At 34.9% G+C, this 20,099-nt stretch overlaps 1 protein-coding gene across 16 annotated transcripts in view; it reads left to right on the top strand.

Moving 5' to 3' along the window:
• LOC125657739 (phospholipid-transporting ATPase IF-like) overlaps positions 1 to 19,841 on the top strand; it is a 65,508-nt gene extending 45,667 nt beyond the window's left edge. For 3 of the 16 annotated variants that reach the window (XM_056150428.1, XM_056150427.1, XM_056150429.1), the window contains 6 exons: positions 3,183 to 3,241; positions 7,561 to 7,640; positions 8,190 to 8,255; positions 8,898 to 9,004; positions 9,370 to 9,541; positions 16,517 to 19,841. In XM_056150428.1, coding sequence (XP_056006403.1) covers positions 3,183 to 3,241; positions 7,561 to 7,640; positions 8,190 to 8,255; positions 8,898 to 9,004; positions 9,370 to 9,541; positions 16,517 to 16,648 — 616 coding nt within the window. In that variant the 3' untranslated portion in view covers positions 16,649 to 19,841. Of the gene's footprint in view, positions 1 to 3,182; positions 3,242 to 7,560; positions 7,641 to 8,189; positions 8,256 to 8,897; positions 9,005 to 9,369; positions 9,542 to 10,239; positions 10,286 to 10,998; positions 11,037 to 12,534; positions 12,583 to 13,342; positions 13,433 to 14,643 lie in introns of those variants that run through there. The other 13 variants (XM_056150426.1, XM_056150433.1, XM_056150432.1 and 10 more) reach the window with 13 other exon arrangements.
• The last annotated feature ends 258 nt before the right edge of the window (positions 19,842 to 20,099 follow it).

Raw genomic sequence — 20,099 nt, 5'->3', positions numbered from 1 at the left:
TGATAGTTTATCATATGAGTAGTTTTTCTGTTATTGATAGTTTATCATATGAGGAGTTTTCCTATTATTGATAGTTTATCATGCGAGTAGTTTTTCTGTTATTGATAGTTTATCATGCGAGTAGTTTTCCTATTATTGATAGTTTATCATATGAGTAGTTTTTCTGTTATTGATAGTTTATCATATGAAGAGTTTTCCTATTATTGATAGTTTATCATATGAGTAGTTTTCCTATTATTGATAGTTTATCATATGAGTAGTTTTTCTGTTATTGATAGTTTATCATATGAGGAGTTTTCCTATTATTGATAGTTTATCATGCGAGTAGTTTTCCTATTATTGATAGTTTATCATATGAGTAGTTTTCCTATTATTGATAGTTTATCATATGAAGAGTTTTCGTATTATTGATAGTTTATCATGTGAGTAGTTTTCCTATTATTGGTAGTTTATCATGTGAGTAGTTTTCCTATTATTGATAGTTTATCATGCGAGTAGTTTTCCTATTATTGATAGTTTATCATGCGAGTAGTTTTTCTGTTATTGATAGTTTATCATGCGAGTAGTTTTTCTGTTATTGATAGTTTATCATGTGAGTAGTTTTTCTGTTATTGATAGTTTATCATGCGAGTAGTTTTTCTGTTAGGGCTATTCCAGAAATAAATACATGGGGGGGTCGGGAGGCACCTTTTGTATATACCAAGCACCCATAAAAAAAAATAAAAAATTACCCCATGACCCATCAAATTAATAAACTCATTTTACAATGACCCATCTAATAAAAAAAAAAACTAACCAGACCCACCACAAAAATATTTTTAAAAATGAAAACGGTACAAATCTCGCGAGGTTTTCGGGACAAATATTCTAGTCAATGACGCGGTAATGCCTGTGCAACATTGTATCACAGTAGTTCTGAAGAAACGATGTCACATCAACAATCAAAGGCATCTATGGCGGGAATGTTGGAAAGATTGGGAGTCCAAACGATGCTATTATCATGAAATGGGTATGGATATGTTTTTCCACGAATCGTTCGTCTTCTAATGGAGCCCGCGCCCGGAGGCCTCTATATCACCATCACACCGACTGATAAATATAACACATCGGTACCCTCGTATAAATCAACTAACGTTTGCCTATTTTTATTAGAAAACGGAATACCTATTGGTTTCAAAATATTCCCAAAATCGATGCACTGTAAACTGTAATAATCTACAGAACAGAGTTCGCCGCCATCACGTCCAAAGGGACCCTACTAAACGCGCCTCTAATTTGAAGAGTGCCGTAATGGAAAGTTATGCGCTGCAAAGAGCGACAACTCGAATAGTTCTATGTTACTTCCGATTTCCGATTTCGAAAGCAGCATTTCGAAAGCACGTTTTCAATTTTCCCTCCGACGTTTTGTAACCAACACGACAAGAGCGACAATAAAAATATTCTGAAAACTCAACACCCACATGGCACAAAATAAAACAATAGAAACTACCCACTACCCATAATAAATATTTTTTTAACAGTCCAACCACGGACCAATTAAAATATGAAAAAATACGACCACCCATACAAAAAAATATCGTTTGCCACCCGACCCCCCCCCCCCCCCCCCCCCCCCCCATTTGATCATTTCTGGAACAGCCCTTATTGATAGTTTATCATGTGAGTAGTTTTTCTGTTATCATGCGAGTAGTTTTTCTGTTATCATGTGAGTAGTTTTTCTGTAGTGAGGTCTGATCAGGCGGCATTACTTAATTTACTGTCCTGCAACCTGACTGAAATCGTGGGTATTTAAAATCGGTTTTTGAACAGTAAGTAGTAATATGAAAAGAGTTCAGAAGTCATTTATAATGCAGATATGAATATTATTTCGATGTGTTGTTTTGTGTTGCATTTTAAATACACAATCCCCCCCCCCACCCCACCCCCCACCCACCCCCACACACACACACACACACACATTATTTGCAAAGATGGTGACCCAGATTTCATGCTTTTTGAATTGCATTGAAACTAAGCAAATGGAACACAATGCCCGATGATGTTCTGAATTTTCTTGGTTGTTTTTATAATCATAGTTATCATTCCCAAATTTACTATGTGACATTTAGAATATATTACATGCTTATGAAATGAATTTAAGAATTATAGAGTTCTGAATAAGTCTGTTTCATTCCTGATAAAAACTACATGTGTAAACCATTTGATTTAACAGCGAAACATTAAACTAATTCAATACTGGTAAGTGGTAAATACGTTGACTTGGTACCAATATTTTAGTTCACAGTTCAAGGTCAAACAACATTAAATGTACATTTTCTTGAATATTACATCTGTCAATTAAGTAGGGGACATGTATATATTGCTTATGCAATATTCCCAAAATTAGGGCTGAAATGCTAGGCTCCCTTCACAATATGATACCTGTTGCAATACTTATGCCTCGATTCAATATTTTCAATACCATACATTTTACAGAAGACACCATGCAATTATAATTTCGAAGAAAAAATTAATTGTGAAGATTCACAGTCACTGTTTTAAAAGCAAACTTTCCAAACCGCCGAACGGTAAGATGCCTGTTGGGTCTGCAGTTTAAACTGGTTACATTCATTATGTTATTGTCTGACTTGAGGCTAACAACAATCTGACTATTAATGGACACAATTTTGTACCCCGTGCATGTAAAAATAATAAGTACAGGTGAAGCTCGATGTATTTTACCGAACCTGATTTTTAAAAAATGTATCTAACCGAAGATAGCAGCAATGAATCAAACACTGAATCAAGTGTTTGTATTGAACAGTATCAATATTTCGGTGAATCGTTTCTGCCCTACCCAGAATGCTTGTTACTTTTAGAGAGGGTGTATCCAAATGTGAGTTTAATTTTCAACAGGCTCTCTCAGAGATAGCAGCAGATCTGTAGCTCTCTGGGAAAATATTGGGACAGACTACACTTTAGGTCTGCAGTTGTGTCAGTATGTTGAAGTTCCTTTGGACAGACTAGGTCTGCAGTTGTGTCAGTATGTTGAAGTTCCTTTGGACAGACTAGGTCTGCAGTTGTGTCAGTATGTTGAAGTTCCTTTGGACAGACAAGGCTTTTCCCAGAGAGCTACAGGACTACAATTATGTCAGGGAGTGACTGATTGTTTGTCATTATTCCATGATTTCTTGTAATTGCAGAAATATAACAAGAAATAGTAAATTAGACAAAAGGAACTTTCTACGATGGAATGTATTAGGTAAGTAAACCTGTAATTATTTGCTTATTTTTCATTGAAAATAAAGGAATTATTTTGTAATTTCTCCAAAAGACAAACTTTTGTTGTGCAGGATGGCAGCTGATATAAAAAGTGATTTTTAATTTTGATATTTATCTGATCAATGACAATTGATCTTTTCTTAAAACCCTACAGTGAGAGACCAAAGGTAAATTAGAAGCCCAACAACCCATTCATTTGAATTAAGTTCTTTGTCTCATTCCTAATGCAGACACCCTCCTCTTAGATTTTCTTACTAGATTTCACAGGAAATTTGAAGTGTGATCATGCACAAAGTAATAAAAAACAATTTCCTCCCAAAGTGAAGCCCCAAATGAACTCAGTGGTTCATAAGGTGAATCCCAAATAAACTCAGTGGTTCATAAGGTGAAGCCCCAAATGAACTCAGTGGTTCATAAGGTGAAGCCCCAAATGAACTCAGTGGTTCATAAGGTGAATCCCCAAATGAACTCGGTGGTTCATAGGTGAAATTCCAAATGAACCCGGTGGTTCGCAAGTTGAATTCCTATATGAACTCAGTGGCTCATTCCCTCTCACTAGTGTGTATTGGATTATTTGACCCCAGTAACATACACTCACGTATGCATGTTTTTTAAATTTATTTTTTTTCTCTTTGGTCCATATTACACCTGATTACAGTTCTCTTGATTTCTAAGCACAAATGATTTGGTCTGCTGCACATTATACTAAAATCCCTATCATTTGTATGGTTGTTTAGTCATTACTTTACAAGGGAAGATATCGCTATGCGCAATGATGCAGTTTTCTCTTTTTTTCGTGGTATATCTCCATCGAACGAAAAAATAATGAATTCATTCCTTAATGGAATCATCAGTACTACAAGCATAGTATTGACCAAGGTATAGCTTTCCTCAATATTGTGTGTTTGGATTAATAATTCCATATGTTCACTAAAACAAAAGTCAGTAATCATTTTATCACATGGTGATGTTTACATTCCTTACAATTCTTATATGATTAACCTAGGAAAACATAAAAATGTAAAACCTTGTGTCTGCATGACGGTACAATGCCAAATAATGATTGTTTGCCATCACAGTGAACAGTCGCTTTGTAAGTTAAATGGGGGGGTGGGGGGGGGGGGGGGAGATAGAACAATCCAGTCATATTAACAAAGGATTTAGAATGCTCACATGCATGTACAGGGATTTTTAGCAGGTTAACCAGTCGTATAAAAATAGTTCTCCAGTCTGAATAATAAATGATATTCACCTAATTCCTTTAAGTGATGTTAATTGCCTGCTGATGAAATAATGCCTATTAGTTAGAATAAGTGAGGGCAACAAATTGTTATTGAGTGAAACATATTACTTAAACACTTAAATGACATTAAAGAAATAGTAATATTTCATGTAGTTAAAAAGCAAACAGATAATTCATAACTTCTCACTTAATTATTGTTATATGCCATGGTTGTTTTTGTGATATCTATTTAAGGAAGCGATATCATTTAAACCAATAGATTATATGACTTCTGTAATGTCACTTATTTAATTATATAACATACTTATATGTAAGTGATAACACTTCATTGTTTAAATCTGTGAATGGTGATAGATACCAAAACCACACGTCATAGCTGACCCATTTCCTGTTCACGTGTGTTTAGAGTGTTTACAATTAATAGGTACATAAACTTGAATATATTTATAAACACTCAGACAATTAAAAGCTGAGCCTAAGTAACAATATATTTATAAACACTCAGACAATTAAGAGCTGAGCCTAAGTAACAGTATATTTATAAACACTCAGACAATTAAAAGCTGAGCCTAAGTAACAATATATTTATAAACACTCAGACAATTAAGAGCTGAGCCTAAGTAACAATATATTTATAAACACTAAGACAATTAAGAGCTGAGCCTAAGTAACAGTATATTTATAAACACTCAGACAATTAAAAGCTGAGCCTAAGTAACAATATATTTATAAACACTCAGACAATTAAGAGCTGAGCCTAAGTAACAATATATTTATAAACACGAAGACAATTAAGAGCTGAGCCTAAGTAACAATATATTTATAAACACTCAGACAATTAAAAGCTGAGCCTAAGTAACAATATATTTATAAACACTCAGACAATTAAGAGCTGAGCCTAAGTAACAGTATATTTATAAACACTCAGACAATTAAGAGCTGAGCCTAAGTAACAATATATTTATAAACACTAAGACAAGAGCTGAGCCTAAGTAACAATATATTTATAAACACGAAGACAATTAAGAGCTGAGCCTAAGTAACAATATATTTATAAACACGAAGACAATTAAGAGCTGAGCCTAAGTAACAATATATTTATAAACACTAAGACAAGAGCTGAGCCTAAGTAACAATATATTTACAGTATAATCTGTCTAAACCGGCTATGTGTGGTTCCAAAGAAATTGGCCGGTTTGCACAGAGTCCGGAGTGCAGAATGTTGACAAGAATGAGAGTTGCTTCCCTTGTATTCACTATCTATACATACGTGTGTAATGATTACTAACGTTTTAATATATCACAAAAGACTTCAAAATGTAATAATATTAATGTCATGTTTTATTGTCGTGCTCATTTGAAAAAGTTTCAATTTTTATTAAACAGTTTAAAATCTGGGAATTAATCGCGCAATTTTCGGTTGGTAAATTGTCGATTTCGTCTGCATCATCGCCGTTATCAAGTGCTACATTATGTACGTTTGTCAAGTTTGTGTTGCGTTCGTTTAAAATTTGTCTTTCCCAGCTTTCATTGTAAATGTATCGCTTTCAACTGTCTCAATTTGTGAAACGGAAACTAATACAATGCCAAGTGATCGACCGGACATGGCGAGTTGTGCTAACTAACTGCATATCATCACTGTCTGACTCGCCGTAGAGCTCCGAGAAGTCCACGAGGGGAAACCCTGCTTTTGGAAAATATAACGGGATTGTTGCCGATTTTGTTTCATTCCAAGAATGTATCAAATTCATCGATTAATTGAACTTTGTCTTTTAATGTCAGTTCTCATCTCTGTCGTTAGGGGGAGGGTGCCATTACCTCGTGTGTGGTGCTGTCATAATTGAAAAGTGCACCCCCTAAAAATCAGGTTTTATTTTAAATTGATCGCGACTCATCGCCAGTTGCACTCTTTTACTTAACCTGAGACTCCCCTTGAGACACCCCTTGTGTACACCACGTGTGATCGACCGAATACCGACAGGTTGGTCACCATGGGGTGGCTGGTTTAAATGCGACAATTAGAACTAATTACGAGCAGTTAGGACCTTGTGTACTGCAACAATTAGGGTGGTGTATCATCGAGGGGCCGGTTTACCCAGGATAATTAAAGTTAATTGATAGCAGTTGGGACCGTGTAAGCCGGCCGATATACAGAATATGCAGTATCCGGAGTACAGGGAATTATTAATAAAGGATTTGTTAAAGAAATATTAGGGTCTATTTTTTATGGCCGGAATTGACAGAGCGCCGGAGTAAGTTTGGACAAATTATACTGTATAAACACTAAGACAAGAGCTGAGCCTAAGTAACAATATATTTATAAACACTCAGACAATTAAGAGCTGAGCCTAAGTAACAATGTATTTATAAACACTAAGACAGTTAAGAGCTGAGCCTAAGTAACAATATATTTATAAACACTAAGACAATTAAGAGCTGAGCCTAAGTAACAATATATTTATAAACACTAAGACAATTAAGAGCTGAGCCTAAGTAACAATGTATTTATAAACACTAAGACAGTTAAGAGCTGAGCCTAAGTAACAATATATTTATAAACACTAAGACAATTAAGAGCTGAGCCTAAGTAACAATATATTTATAAACACTAAGACTATTAAGAGCTGAGCCTAAGTAACAATGTGTTTATTAACATTACTTGATTTTCAATCGATTCTTCGGCTTTCTTCCTTCAATGTCATCTAGTACTGACTGTATTACTATAGAGTAAACTGTTCTCGGAAAAGTCATAGATGACCTCATAATACGGGGTTTTCATTCATAACAGCAGGGGCAGATAATGAATGTACATGATCTTTTATTTATTTTGAAGTTTAAAATGAGTTGATTGCGCGTTTAGAACCGCTGGTAAAAAAAAATACTAGTATTATACCTAGTTAATATTGTTAAAGTAAAGCCATATTTCATGTAAATGCTTATTGGTGTTCAGTACTTTCAGTACTTTGATTAGTTTTATTTTTAGTTCCTGCTGATTGAAATGTTATCAGTGTAGTTTTGTGTAGCTAATTATTACATGCTTAATTTTTTTATTGTAGGATTATGGCATGTTTTTGTGTTCTTCTTTGGTGTTTTGTTTTTGTTTGGAGACGATGTCCCACTGTGGCCTGATGGGAAGGTAGGGAATACAAAAATAACGTCCGTGACTGAGGCACGTACTTAAGCTGTAACAGACAGCAAGGAAATATAGCATCTCAAAACATCCTGTTGTTGAAAGGCTCAAAAAATTTTTGTCATGTTTTTTAAAAAAAAAATAACAGTATGATTGACAGCATACAGGCTTTATTGAAGACACGAGACCTTTAACTGAGAATCACTAAAAAAATTATTTAATTATGCACATTTTCATTTTTGTGATCAAAGTAAATCCCTATTACAAGTATGATGCAATATATTTATGGATTATTATTGAGGGTCATGAAAAATTTAAGATTTCGGACTTCAGTAGATTCTCGGTAGATGGTGCTTCAACTCAGGCTTCCACCTGGATTTAGAAGGGAGCACATGTGAATTGTAAAGGGATAAAAATTACATTATGGGATATGGTAAAGTGAATTTGGGTGGTGTCATAATATAATGATGAAAAGAGTGAGTAACATTTGGTATGGGACATTTGATTGGTCCTTTTTTTTGGTGCTGGTTAAGTAATGGTGTACACACATTGCAGATGATGGGACTCCTGAGTTTCGGCACCATAGCTTATACAGTCTGTGTTATTGCAGTCAATCTGAAGGTAAGAAATATATTATCTCCATTATCCTGAGTGAGTTATACTTATAAGTAATTAAGAGTACTTACCGTATAAATGGCATTTTTAGCGAGACACAAAATTAGCGATTGGTCCATGATTTATGGGTATATATATTTAGCAAGAGCTAATTTTAGTGACTTTACAATTCCAAGAAAGGTAGCTATTACCTCTGTATGGAATAAATCAAGTTTAGCGACCTTAGTGCTGTCACTAATAATGCCAGAAGTAAATCCTCGATAAGATTTCTACTTATACCGTACTTAAGTGGGATTTTGCAGTTGAATAATTACAATTACATAATAATTTGTACTGAGAAGTACTTATTTTAGTGGGATTTTAGTAAAATAATTACACTTGCCAGTTAATGTGTATATTGAGATATACTGAGAACATATTTTAAAAAGATTATACTTATATTGATCTTTTGTGAAATGGGTCCTAAGTCTTTATCCTCTGTGGTCAAAGTAACTGGTGACAGCATTCATTTTAGCCCAGGAACAGACTTTGTAGAATATTGTTTGTGATACTCGGGGGAAATCATTAGAGCCCATCAATGAACCTTTTATCAATGATATTACTGGGGAAAATGTTGGGAGTTTTGAAGATGTGGCCTATATTTTACAGCTGTGCCTGGAGACGTACTACTGGCCACTTCCTATGTTCATGGCTTATGTCGTCACTGGCGTGGGCAATCTCTGTATGACTCTCCTGTACACCATGATCATATGGCCGTGAGTTTGTTATCTTCATTGTAATCAGAGGATATACTCGATCAGTTTTAAAATTCTTCCAGCAATTTTTGAAATTGTCTCTTTGGTGGACACAAGTGCTAACTGATTTGTTTTGAACATATTTTAATCAATTTGTAATCAAAATGAATAGAAGAAAATTACTTACAACTTAACACTTCCTCTACTGCTAGCTTAAATGTATGATCTCAAGCAGGACTTGCTGACCAGAAACAAAGCTTTATCTGTCTATAGCATACAATCAAAAATTCTGAGAGCCTTGAATAAGTAAAGATTTTTGGTCAAAGTTTGTTAAATTACTAGTGTTAGGTCATAGAAATGTTTTATTTACATTTTATTTTGCACAGGGCTTTTATACAGTCACTACAGGACAACTATAAAGTGTACACCACCTCTCTGTCCAGTGGTACCGTCTGGTTAGGTATTGTGTTGCTGCCACTCATAGCCCTGTTCCCAGACGTCATCATCAGGGTGGCCCGAGACACCAGCAGTCTCGTGTCAGAGACCACCAAACAGCGGGTGGGTAAATGTTGTCTGCTACACTCCGTAGATGCTAGACAGATATTCCATTGCATGTCACATATTTACTGATCACAGCAGCGACTTCTTGTCTGGCCGACTTAAATAAATTTAGGTTTGTTTGTAAACTGTGCATACAATTTTTTTTCCAAAACCTGGCCAAAAAAAAAAAAAAAAAAAAAAGCATGGAAGTTGTAAAATTTGAAGCCAAAATGAAACATTTTTAGTTTTGAAATGAAAATTTTAAATTGTTTTGTTTTTTGAATTGTTAATACAGATGTGATAGGTCAGAACCTCTGGCTAATCTTTTCTTTGAGAGTTCAACAAAGCTGCAATGTTTCTTACATATTTAGCTTACCTGGTAGTTATAGTTATACATGGAAAATAAATTCATTGTGAAAGTTTATTGTACACTTCCTATTTTATAGGTTTACAAAAAGTTATTTGGCATAAAGTTCAGAATTTGTTTCGGTCGGCCTGTGTACCGTAACTAATTTAAGAAGGGTGGCCTTTTGATTTGTTTGTTTTTTTAATTGTTGAATAAAGTAAAGACTTTAGAATTTTTCATATTTTATGGCAGCAGAAGCTGGTTTTATACATGTATGATTTGTGTTAATTTTTTTTTTAATTATTACCAGTACCTGTAAATTTGAAGGAAAAACACACCAAAACCATTATGTATAACATTTTTATTACAGAAGAAGTTTAATGTATTCTATCTTAGATTGGAATAGAAAAAAAGTTGTAAGTTATCTTCAGTACATGTGACTTGTCACATTTTGCCTGATTGCAAAACTTTATAACTGACGATTACTGCAGAGCATGAATTTCTCCAAATCATTAGTCACTTCAAGGGAACCAGTTTATTGTAATCATAGTTCCATATTTCTATGGTGATGACCTTTGGTTTTAGTTGCATCTTTCTAGAATTGTGATATTTCTGCTGAAGTACACATATTAACAAACTCTCTAACAATGGAGTACCATATAGTCATGTGACCTTTAATAGGTGATGATTGTCATGGTAACAGTATTGTCATGGACTTTTCATTTATGAGATTTCTATATAATTATATGACACTAAGTACCAGCAATCTCTCAATGCCCAGCTGACTCTTTACATATACCTCTTTTAGCTGTATTTATATCATGACAACTTTTTGTTATATTCTACAAATGTATTGTACATATGTTCATAAACAATTACATAAAAAAGGGATATATTTTGAACTATGAAAGCAGTACCCCCCCCCCCCCCCCCCCAAAAAAAAAAAAAAACCACCCACATTCTGAGAGAGAACCAAGGGTCTTATCGGTTCTCAGACCATCTGTCTTAGATGCACCATATTGGAATGGCATTCAATTTTTGTGTTCCATAACCAGAGACTGAAAGAGTTCCATGAATATACCTGTTAACTTTGTTTTCAATCTGTTTGGAAATTCGATCGTATTTCCAGATTTCCGGTTTCTTTCCATAAGAACCAGAACACGAACAGTGAGTGTGAATAGAACTCTATAGAGTACATACAACAAGAGTGGAAGGCGGGTTCACGAGTTAAAATTATACACGCAGAAAGCAAGATGAGACCTGGACAGTAACAGAGTTATACTGTATAACAGGTATTTTCTGTGGTTTGAAATTTTTGCGATCCGTAAATGGTAGCAAGTTATATTCTGCATACCCAATTCCTGTGGTTGCATTATACCTATATGTACCTATATGCATGTATATAATATTTTGCGATAGTAATTTTTGCAGATTTTTCCTATCCGCAAAATTCTGCACAAAATGGCAGAAAATAACCGTTATATGGTATATAAAGAGTGGGGCAAAGTTCGTTTAATTACCTGTCTTTACTGATGACAATATTCAGTGTCTAGTTCCCACTCTTGCTGTATGTACTCTGTCAGTGACCTCCGTTTGTGATGATGTGCTATCACATCTCCCCACCCCCGACCCCGTCACTACTGTACTAATACCCCGTGCACAAAACCATGTTAGCAGATATCAAACTTTAGAGTAACTTTCATTTTCAGGGATAGAAAATATGCCTTCCTAATCCTAGTATTTAGAACTTGTGAAAGTTGAAAATACAACTGAAGTTTGCCTCCATGATGAGAGTTAGATAGAATGTTTTTGACAAGTATTTGTTGTTCACAAGACGTGATGTCAAGACCTCGGACCAAAGTTTTAATGTCTTCATGTTGTTTGTAGGAAATCTCGGAAATTTATATTTAAGATGAATTTGTCAGATCAGTTTTTAAAACATCGTTATACAGTTAAACAAGGTTACACAAACATGCTTATAACGAACTCAGGTCTACAGCGAAGTGATTTAAATTCCCTGTAGTTTTAAAACATTTTATGATCTTATTAGATATGTAGCAGTCAGATGGGTTTGATTGCCGGTGGCTAGAAATCTCAGTTGATAGAGCACCCAACTAGGGTTTCAGGGGGCTCGGATTCAAATCCCTGTCAGGTCCATATCATTTCCTGTTAACGGATATAATGAATTACATTATGATAAAATCAAGAATATGATTATCCCCAGCACTTCACTATAAGTGTGTTTTACTGTATAGTGTAGATTTAGGTGTGTCGACATCCTAACTTCCGAGGGCAAGCTAGGCCTCGAGAAGATGATCGGGTTTACTAAGAAGTAATAGAAAATAATCTGGTATGCAATGTATATTTAGAAAATCTTTTCAAGAACACGACTACAGATTACAAAATTAGTAAACAAGCATCCTCATTGGCTAAATATCAAGTATCTAGGTCACAGTAAAGTTCAAAGTTCATGCTACATTTTTGTAAGAGAATGATGTAACTTGGGCAATTTTTGTGGCCCATGGGCCTCGTTTAAGAATTGTACAACTCTATTTGGATAGGTTGTTAGCGAAAGAAAAAAAGTGTCACAATTCTCTACCAATTTTCACTACACAATGACCAGCAAACTCTTGCATCACTTTAAACTGTTTGGTGTGCATTACAGTGGACAATCTCATGGCCCATGTGTTTACCATTCAGCTCCAATAGAAGAGTAAGTCGGAGGCTCTGTAACAGGCCAGATAAGACTAACACAGGACGCAGACAATTTTCTAAAAGCTTTTAATATAGTATCCATAGAAGCTTGATTATATGCAGACCTAATAATGACACCTGTTTCAGGGGTGGATCTAGAAAAATGTCAACGGGGTTGCAGCCCCCTTAACCCAACCCCCCTTAAATCTACCACTGTGTTCCCAGAGAGAGAGAGAGATAGAGAGAGAGAGAGAGAGAGAGAGAGAGAGAGAGAGAGAGGGCATGCTTTTATATAAAATGCACATGTACTTGCATCAACTGCTGATGTTTTGAAGCCACATGGATTTATTTTGCTATACCCTTTAATCCAAATCAAGCAGACAGTTTTGCACTGCCATATCCTTGGTATATATCTTGATGGTTGAAGTGATGGAATGAGTGATACCACGTACGTACTAATGATTAGAAATACTCCTAGGAACTGTAGAATTACTGGGGTCAGAAAGACATTTATTTGTAGAAAAAGTCACTACTATTGGAAAACAGAACCAAGCATTAATTTTTTTTGCTTTGTAATTAACTAATTGCTTTTGTACTTAATTGTCTGCTGCATTTAGCGAGGGGAAAAGCAATTATCCAGAAATATTGGTATTAAAAATTCAAAAGTTTACTTTTAGAAAATTAAAATGAAATGGTGGTTGAACTAGACTGAACCATACTAGCGTGGGTTTACTTGGAATTGAATCTAACAGTGTGTGTATTGTGTAATTGAATTGTAGAACCCTCCAGCTGATAAGCTTAGCATTTCGTTCTCTAAGCGCAAAGGAAAACTGACCTTGTCACGGATGGAATTAGCTGAGGACTTTTAGGTATATGGGGTAATTGTGCATCATGTTGTCACTAATTTTGGCTAACTCTGGGAGGAAATCCTAGCACCTATAACAGACAGCCACCACGTGTGCTTTGTGAATGTAGCTTTAGATGTTCTGTTCACCACCTGTTTCTTGTATTAACAATTTAATATTTCATATGAAACACAATTGAAATGATCACATCAGTGTAGATGATCAGAGTGACCTCTCTTGATATTAATCTACTGTATGGTATGTGGGGCACCTGTTCCTCTATGGAATAACCCGCCTACCATCCAACTTTCATAATCAACTTCAAATATAACCTTTAAAATTTGTTGTATGGTAAATTTGTTATTAAGAAGTAATTTTAGAAATCTCATTCTCTTCCAAGTGTAGTTAAAATGAATAAAAAATTCATAACATTTAGATCAATATTTACTCGTATTAGATATTAAAAAAAAACAATCCTGGGGATATTCTTTTCAGGAATCCAATATGGCCGACATAGTCTCTGATTGATCATGCAGAAACTCATAACTTCCCTCGTATAGAATATGAACGACTAGTAATATAGCCGCAGTTTATTTAAACCAGAAATGTGACATATCTAGACTGGTCTTGGACAATGCAACAGATATTCTGTGAATAAATTACCATTACCCCCCCCCCCCCCCCTCCCCGATTAAAAAAAGAAGAGTGACAGTAATTGATAAGCCTCTCACTAGAGTGCACACCACCATATGTTGTTTGTTACAATGTAGGTTTTTTCAAATGATGAAGAAACCTGTCTAGAGCCCGACAGTTACGATGTTTAGATAATCATCGGTTACAATGTTCAGATAATCATCGGTTACGATGTTCAGATAATCATTGGTTACGATGTTCAGATAATATCAGTTACAATGTTCAGATAATCATCGGTTATGATGTTCAGATAATCATCAGTGTAGGACAACATGTACATTGTAATGCTATGAAAAGTGTATAACCTGGGTTATTTGTGGGGGGGGGAGGGGGGGGGGGGATGAATATACTGAAAATTAGTGATTTTGCACAGTCCCCTAGTTTGTGTTTAGTTTCTTGTAGGTTTTATTTGAAATAGAATTAGAGGTTTAGCTTTTTTTATTTATATTATATATCTGAATACTTGAATCAATTCTTTGTTATCAAAGAATGCAACTCGTTCTGAAATTGGAATCTTTCTTTTTTACACCTGTTACAAACAGAGATCACAAATAGGTAAGTGTCAGTATAATGTTTGTGTGCATGTCATTATCTGTCAAATTTGTGTTAGAGGAATTCAAACTGACCAACATTTAAATTTTTTTTATTTTTATCTAATTCTTTACTGCTATCCATACTTGTTCGTCGTGCAATGTAAACTTATGAAAATGTTCTACTTCTCAGGAACATGGTGGGTAAATTCTTGTAGTATGGGGACCAAAACTTATGTGAATGTTTGGGTTTTACAATGTAGTCCTTTTGGGGACCGAGGAGTGGGGCAAAACTACTAGCTGTTTACTTTGTAAATTTAGCATATGAAATGTGTACATAAAAATATAACAATCACAGGGGTCTCTACTGGAATTGTAAACTGCATTCATGATCCCCAGGGTCTAAGGTTGAGACTTGGGGGCAAGGCTTTTTTGTAGTGGAAATGCCTTTAAAAATGTTCATGCAGTGCCTAGTTTTGAGCATGAAGGCATTTAACAGAATTCTGATACTCGTATGGCTTCTGGGTCTGGTTTTTAAGTTTTCCAGCGAGGATCGGGGCTATGAGTCATGACCAGAAAATGCATTATGTAGAAAACTAACCGGATTAGGTAGTGTTCATCACTTTGTCTTTATTTTTAGGGGGGGGGGGGGGTGTTCTGGCCATATATCTGTAATGGAACAACAGTAGAAGGTGAGATATTTATGACCAGACAATATGTGGTGATGCTACAACAAGGTCATGTGACAAAGGTCAAATCTAAAAATAACATTTATTTAGAAATATTTGTCTGCACCACAACATTTTAATGATGAGAAAGTAGACGCTTTCATTGTTTTCGTGCCCCAATATCACAAACAGCTTCGACATCTACTCCTCGCTTGTAATATACTCGGGTGAACGTTGAGGTTCTTGGGTCTCTGAATTTTCAAGTTTAGAGGGTGTGTGTAAATTTTGAAAAAAGTGATTTAATATTTTCATGTTGTAACATATTGCATTGTTGGACTGAAAATTAAAAAACAAACAACCCCCCAAAACCCCCCAGAAAAACTTGAAATAATTTTACCCAAGCTGTTCCCCAAATACATGTATAGTGATAGCTGATTTTCTGATAGATGACCCAGAATGAGGTCAAGGTCAGTCGTTGAATTGTTGTACGTGACTTAGTAGAGCACTAAACAAAGATTTAAATCTAGATCTACAGGATGTTTTAATTCTTTAGCAGCATTCATGTAAATGATTTAACGTAAAGTTAATGTGGTTTTAGTACTGCGATACTGATGTGAGCACATTACTAATAAATGCATCTGTCATTGGTGTCATTTAGCTTAGTCTTTGGGATATAATGGAGGCACTTATTTCACTGTATTGCATGTAAATGGTGGACTTATGATGGGTCTAACACTTGAACTACTGTCAATCGGATTAAAATCAGCTCCTCTATCCACTCCTTTTTTTTTTTTATGGAGGAGCTGATTTTAATCGGATTGGAAGTACTGTAAACCAACTGAAATCTATGACTAATTTGATCTTTTATTAACAGATCATTAACGGGAAAAGTATATGCATTGAGTAATATTTTCTATGGAGATCACGTGTACGCTTTATGTACTACCGTTACAAATGGTTAGTGAAAGCGATTGTACGTTAGGATTGGTTTATAGCGATGGATATAAACAAAAACAAAAAAAACTGTAGCACGTGAATCTGGCAAAATTTCCCCACCCACGAATTAAAGTTGGCTTACAGTACCCAGCACTAACAGTGCACATTAGATCTTTTGAAATTACTTTTTACAAATTTGCGAGAAGTAGAAAAAGAAAAATGTGACAATGAGTGAAATAATACATTGCAGTAAGGATTAATTTTTTATGGATAACTTTCAGGTCCATTCTGAGTCCTGCGTTCCACTACAGCCTCTGTCCAGCTGCGGCACACAGAAATTCATCAAGGACCCTATAGCGGAGGACAGCTCACCGGTCATCAAACTTCGCTCAATATCCAAGACGCGTATGTGATCGTGTCATCCTCTGTCCATTGTGGTGCTGGTGTGTGATAGAATACACCTTATGTTTATACAGTTAGTCAACAAATATATTTTATGAAGAACTTTATTTTGTACACAATCGATGCATATTCAATTTACTGTCAAAGTGCCATTTTATGACCAAATGTATATTGAAGTCCATGTATACTGTAATTTATTATTGTGTTTAGAAATATGTTTCCACTTCAAGGTTTATAATTCTGAATTGTTTTTTTTAGAGAAGGTTTTCTATTAAGTAAAAAAAATACCAAAGATATACACATATAGTGCTATCTGACAAGGCTTTATGTTTTCTGGTGAAAAATTGCACAAAGAGAGACACCCCCACTCCTGCTCCCCCCACAGTTTGTTTGGGGTTTCTTTGCTACAAATTCTGGGTCTTTCTCAGAATGATTGTTCAGTATGAAGGTGATTTTTAGACCCCCAAAAAAGTGAAATTATTACATACTCAGGAGACTAATTTTTTACCCATTCTGTTGAAGATTGATGACCACAAAGTTCTATTTAAACTGCCAATACTTGGCATTTTTCAGCAGATATTTACTGTTTCACATTAAAAATTTCATGACAAAATAAACATGTAATGTTAAATCGTCCGTGACTTGAGGAGATACTGAGTTCATTATTTTTCTGTTGTGAATGTTGTCTTGTTGATGGAAACCATGGATGGCATATTTTTTTCTGTTAATTGTTAATTAATTTATGTATATTGTATGTTAATTGTTGTAATCAGTTCCTCATTTTCAAAGAAATCAACGAATTTGCTATATCGTCATCATTATCTGTGATATTTGTACATACAATGTAACTACGATGCTCTGCACATCAAATTCTGTGATGACGTTTTTGATTTCTAGGAAATTTAGTCTTTAATCAAAAATTGGGATACTTAATACATGTCAATAGAAATACTGTGTTGTGGCATGTCAGGTGATATGACAGTTGAGTTATTTTTTAATTTCAATATGTATGACCAGCACCTTGAGATGTTAAAAGTGGTCTAGTCCCAGCTCAGTTTATAGATATTCTACATGTCATAATCATCAATGACACCCCACACCCAAAATCATCATCAGTGACCCACCCCACCCCCAATCATCATCAGTGACCCACCCCACCCCCAATCATCATCAGTGACACCTCACACCCAAAATCATCATCAGTGACCCACCCCACCCCCGGTTTTCTTTTCTTTTTCCTCTTCATGAATAAATTGCCAACAAGATAACATTCAGTGACCATAGGACATAAGTTTGTGTCACATGTTGCTATTTCATTGTGTTAACCATAGGACATAGGACATAAGTGCGTGTCACATGTTGCTATTTCATTGTGTTAACCATGGACATAGGACATAAGTGCGTGTCACATGTTGCTATTTCATTGTGTTAACCATGGACATAGGACATAAGTGCGTGTCACATGTTGCTATTTCATTGTGTTAACCATGGACATAGGACATAAGTGCGTGTCACATGTTGCTATTTCATTGTGTTAACCATGGACATAGGACATAAGTGCGTGTCACATGTTGCTATTTCATTGTGTTAACCATGGATGAGCATGTAAGTGATACCATTGTCAGAACATGAAAATTAGAAATTAGGTTTTGGTGAAATATTTGAAGGATGCTATTTGTAGTAGATGACACAATTATAAAGGTAATTTGCATTGTAAAAATGGAACAAAAGACATTTTGAAATGTACCTACAACTGTATGCCTGTAAACAGGTGCTAGTGAGTTGGACGATACTTTATGCTCTACTGACTACGGAGAGAAGACAGAACTCCTGAATTTAAAGTATAATAACAGAATCATCATGTTTTGTTGTTGAAAGACTCCAGCTTGATCATCGACATGTACTACCTTGTATATTTTAAGTACAAAAGGCAGGTTCTCAAAGTTGTACATTTGTAGGTACACTACTAGGTATTCCATGTTAATGTAGCAGAGAGAATTGTATTGAAAATTAAAAAAAAAATCCAATTGACAGCAATGTTTAGGTTTACAAAATTCATGATTTAAAGAAATTTATTTAGTCAGAAATAAAACATATTGTAAGATGAAAGTATAGAACTTCAGTGGAAAATACCACCATAATCCAAATTGTACTTATCCAGATATCTTTTATATAGTGTATACATTTATAGGTACACAGAACAATTAAAGACGTCAGCTTTTGTTTGGGCCTGTATTACATTTCAAACAGCTTTAAAAAATAATGAACTACCCTGTACATTTCTCTAGATTTGTCTGTTGTGTTTGATATCTTTTCTCCTCCCCCCCCCTTTTTTTTTTTATCAATGTAAGGAGACAATAAGACTGAACTCTACCGGGAATAACATCATGCCTGTCATAGTTATGGTAGCTTTAATTTGCTGCAGTAGTGAGCAGAGGTTTTTTTTCTGACTTGATCAGGTATTCTAAAACCTATTTCCAGTTGTCTCCCTTTTTGAGGCTTGCTGAGTAATTACTGATTATATCATAATTTGGTTGATAATGTTGTTTGATTGTAGTTTGCCTCATCAAATTAATGTTTAGCATCTTGAAATATAAATTATTTTACATTAAGTCAGTAAAAATTCAATGACCAAGTATGATGTTAAGTCTATATTCTTTTTGGCAGAAAAACAAATGATATACTGGCCCCATTAACATACAGTTTTTTGAGGTATTTTTGTTGTTGTTTTCTTGACCAGAGAGTGATTTTTTTCTGTACAGTGTTGTGATTTGAATATTTTGAATTAAGGAGTATGCACTAACCATGTTCAGTCTTGTTCTTAACTTTAAAAGTTACTCCGGCCATTTTGGCCTGCTTTTTCATCAGTTTAGTGAAGTTTTGATGGAAACCAACATTTTTCAGGTGAATGGAATTTCCTGGATGTTTTGTTTGTTATTGTCACTTTGGTAATGTGTTTTTTAAACAACCCCCCCCCCACCCACCCACCCACCCCCCGACTTTTGTACTGATCTTGTGCTAATATGATAGTTTAAAGTGCTATGAAAACTTGTACTTGTCAACAAAAGAATTTTCATCATTTATCATTCAAAGTGGGTTTTTTTTCTCTGTGCCCAAGTACTTATGTCAATAGATACATGTACATACATGCTACATGTGTATATTTTTAAAATCATTGTAGATAATAAAGAATTGGCAAACAAAGTTCACTTTCTTTTTTTCTTTGCATGTTTATAATCAGATTTTGTCTGTATGTCTGTTTTCTGATGGCATCCATAACTTGAATAACCACTAGGCCAATGGGAATGTCAGATAAACTTGATCCAAAGCCTTCTTAATTTATTGAATAATTTGATGGGATTGGGCAGCAGGCTTAGTTAAAGGTAGTGGATTAAGATTGGGATGATGCTTAATGTGGGACCTTTAAGGAGGTATGCTACACCAGAGAAATTTGATATGGAT

This window comes from Ostrea edulis, chromosome 9 (genome assembly GCF_947568905.1).
Source record: "Ostrea edulis chromosome 9, xbOstEdul1.1, whole genome shotgun sequence".
Classification (NCBI taxonomy): domain Eukaryota; kingdom Metazoa; phylum Mollusca; class Bivalvia; order Ostreida; family Ostreidae; genus Ostrea; species Ostrea edulis.
This window is presented reverse-complemented; position numbering and strand designations above follow the sequence as displayed.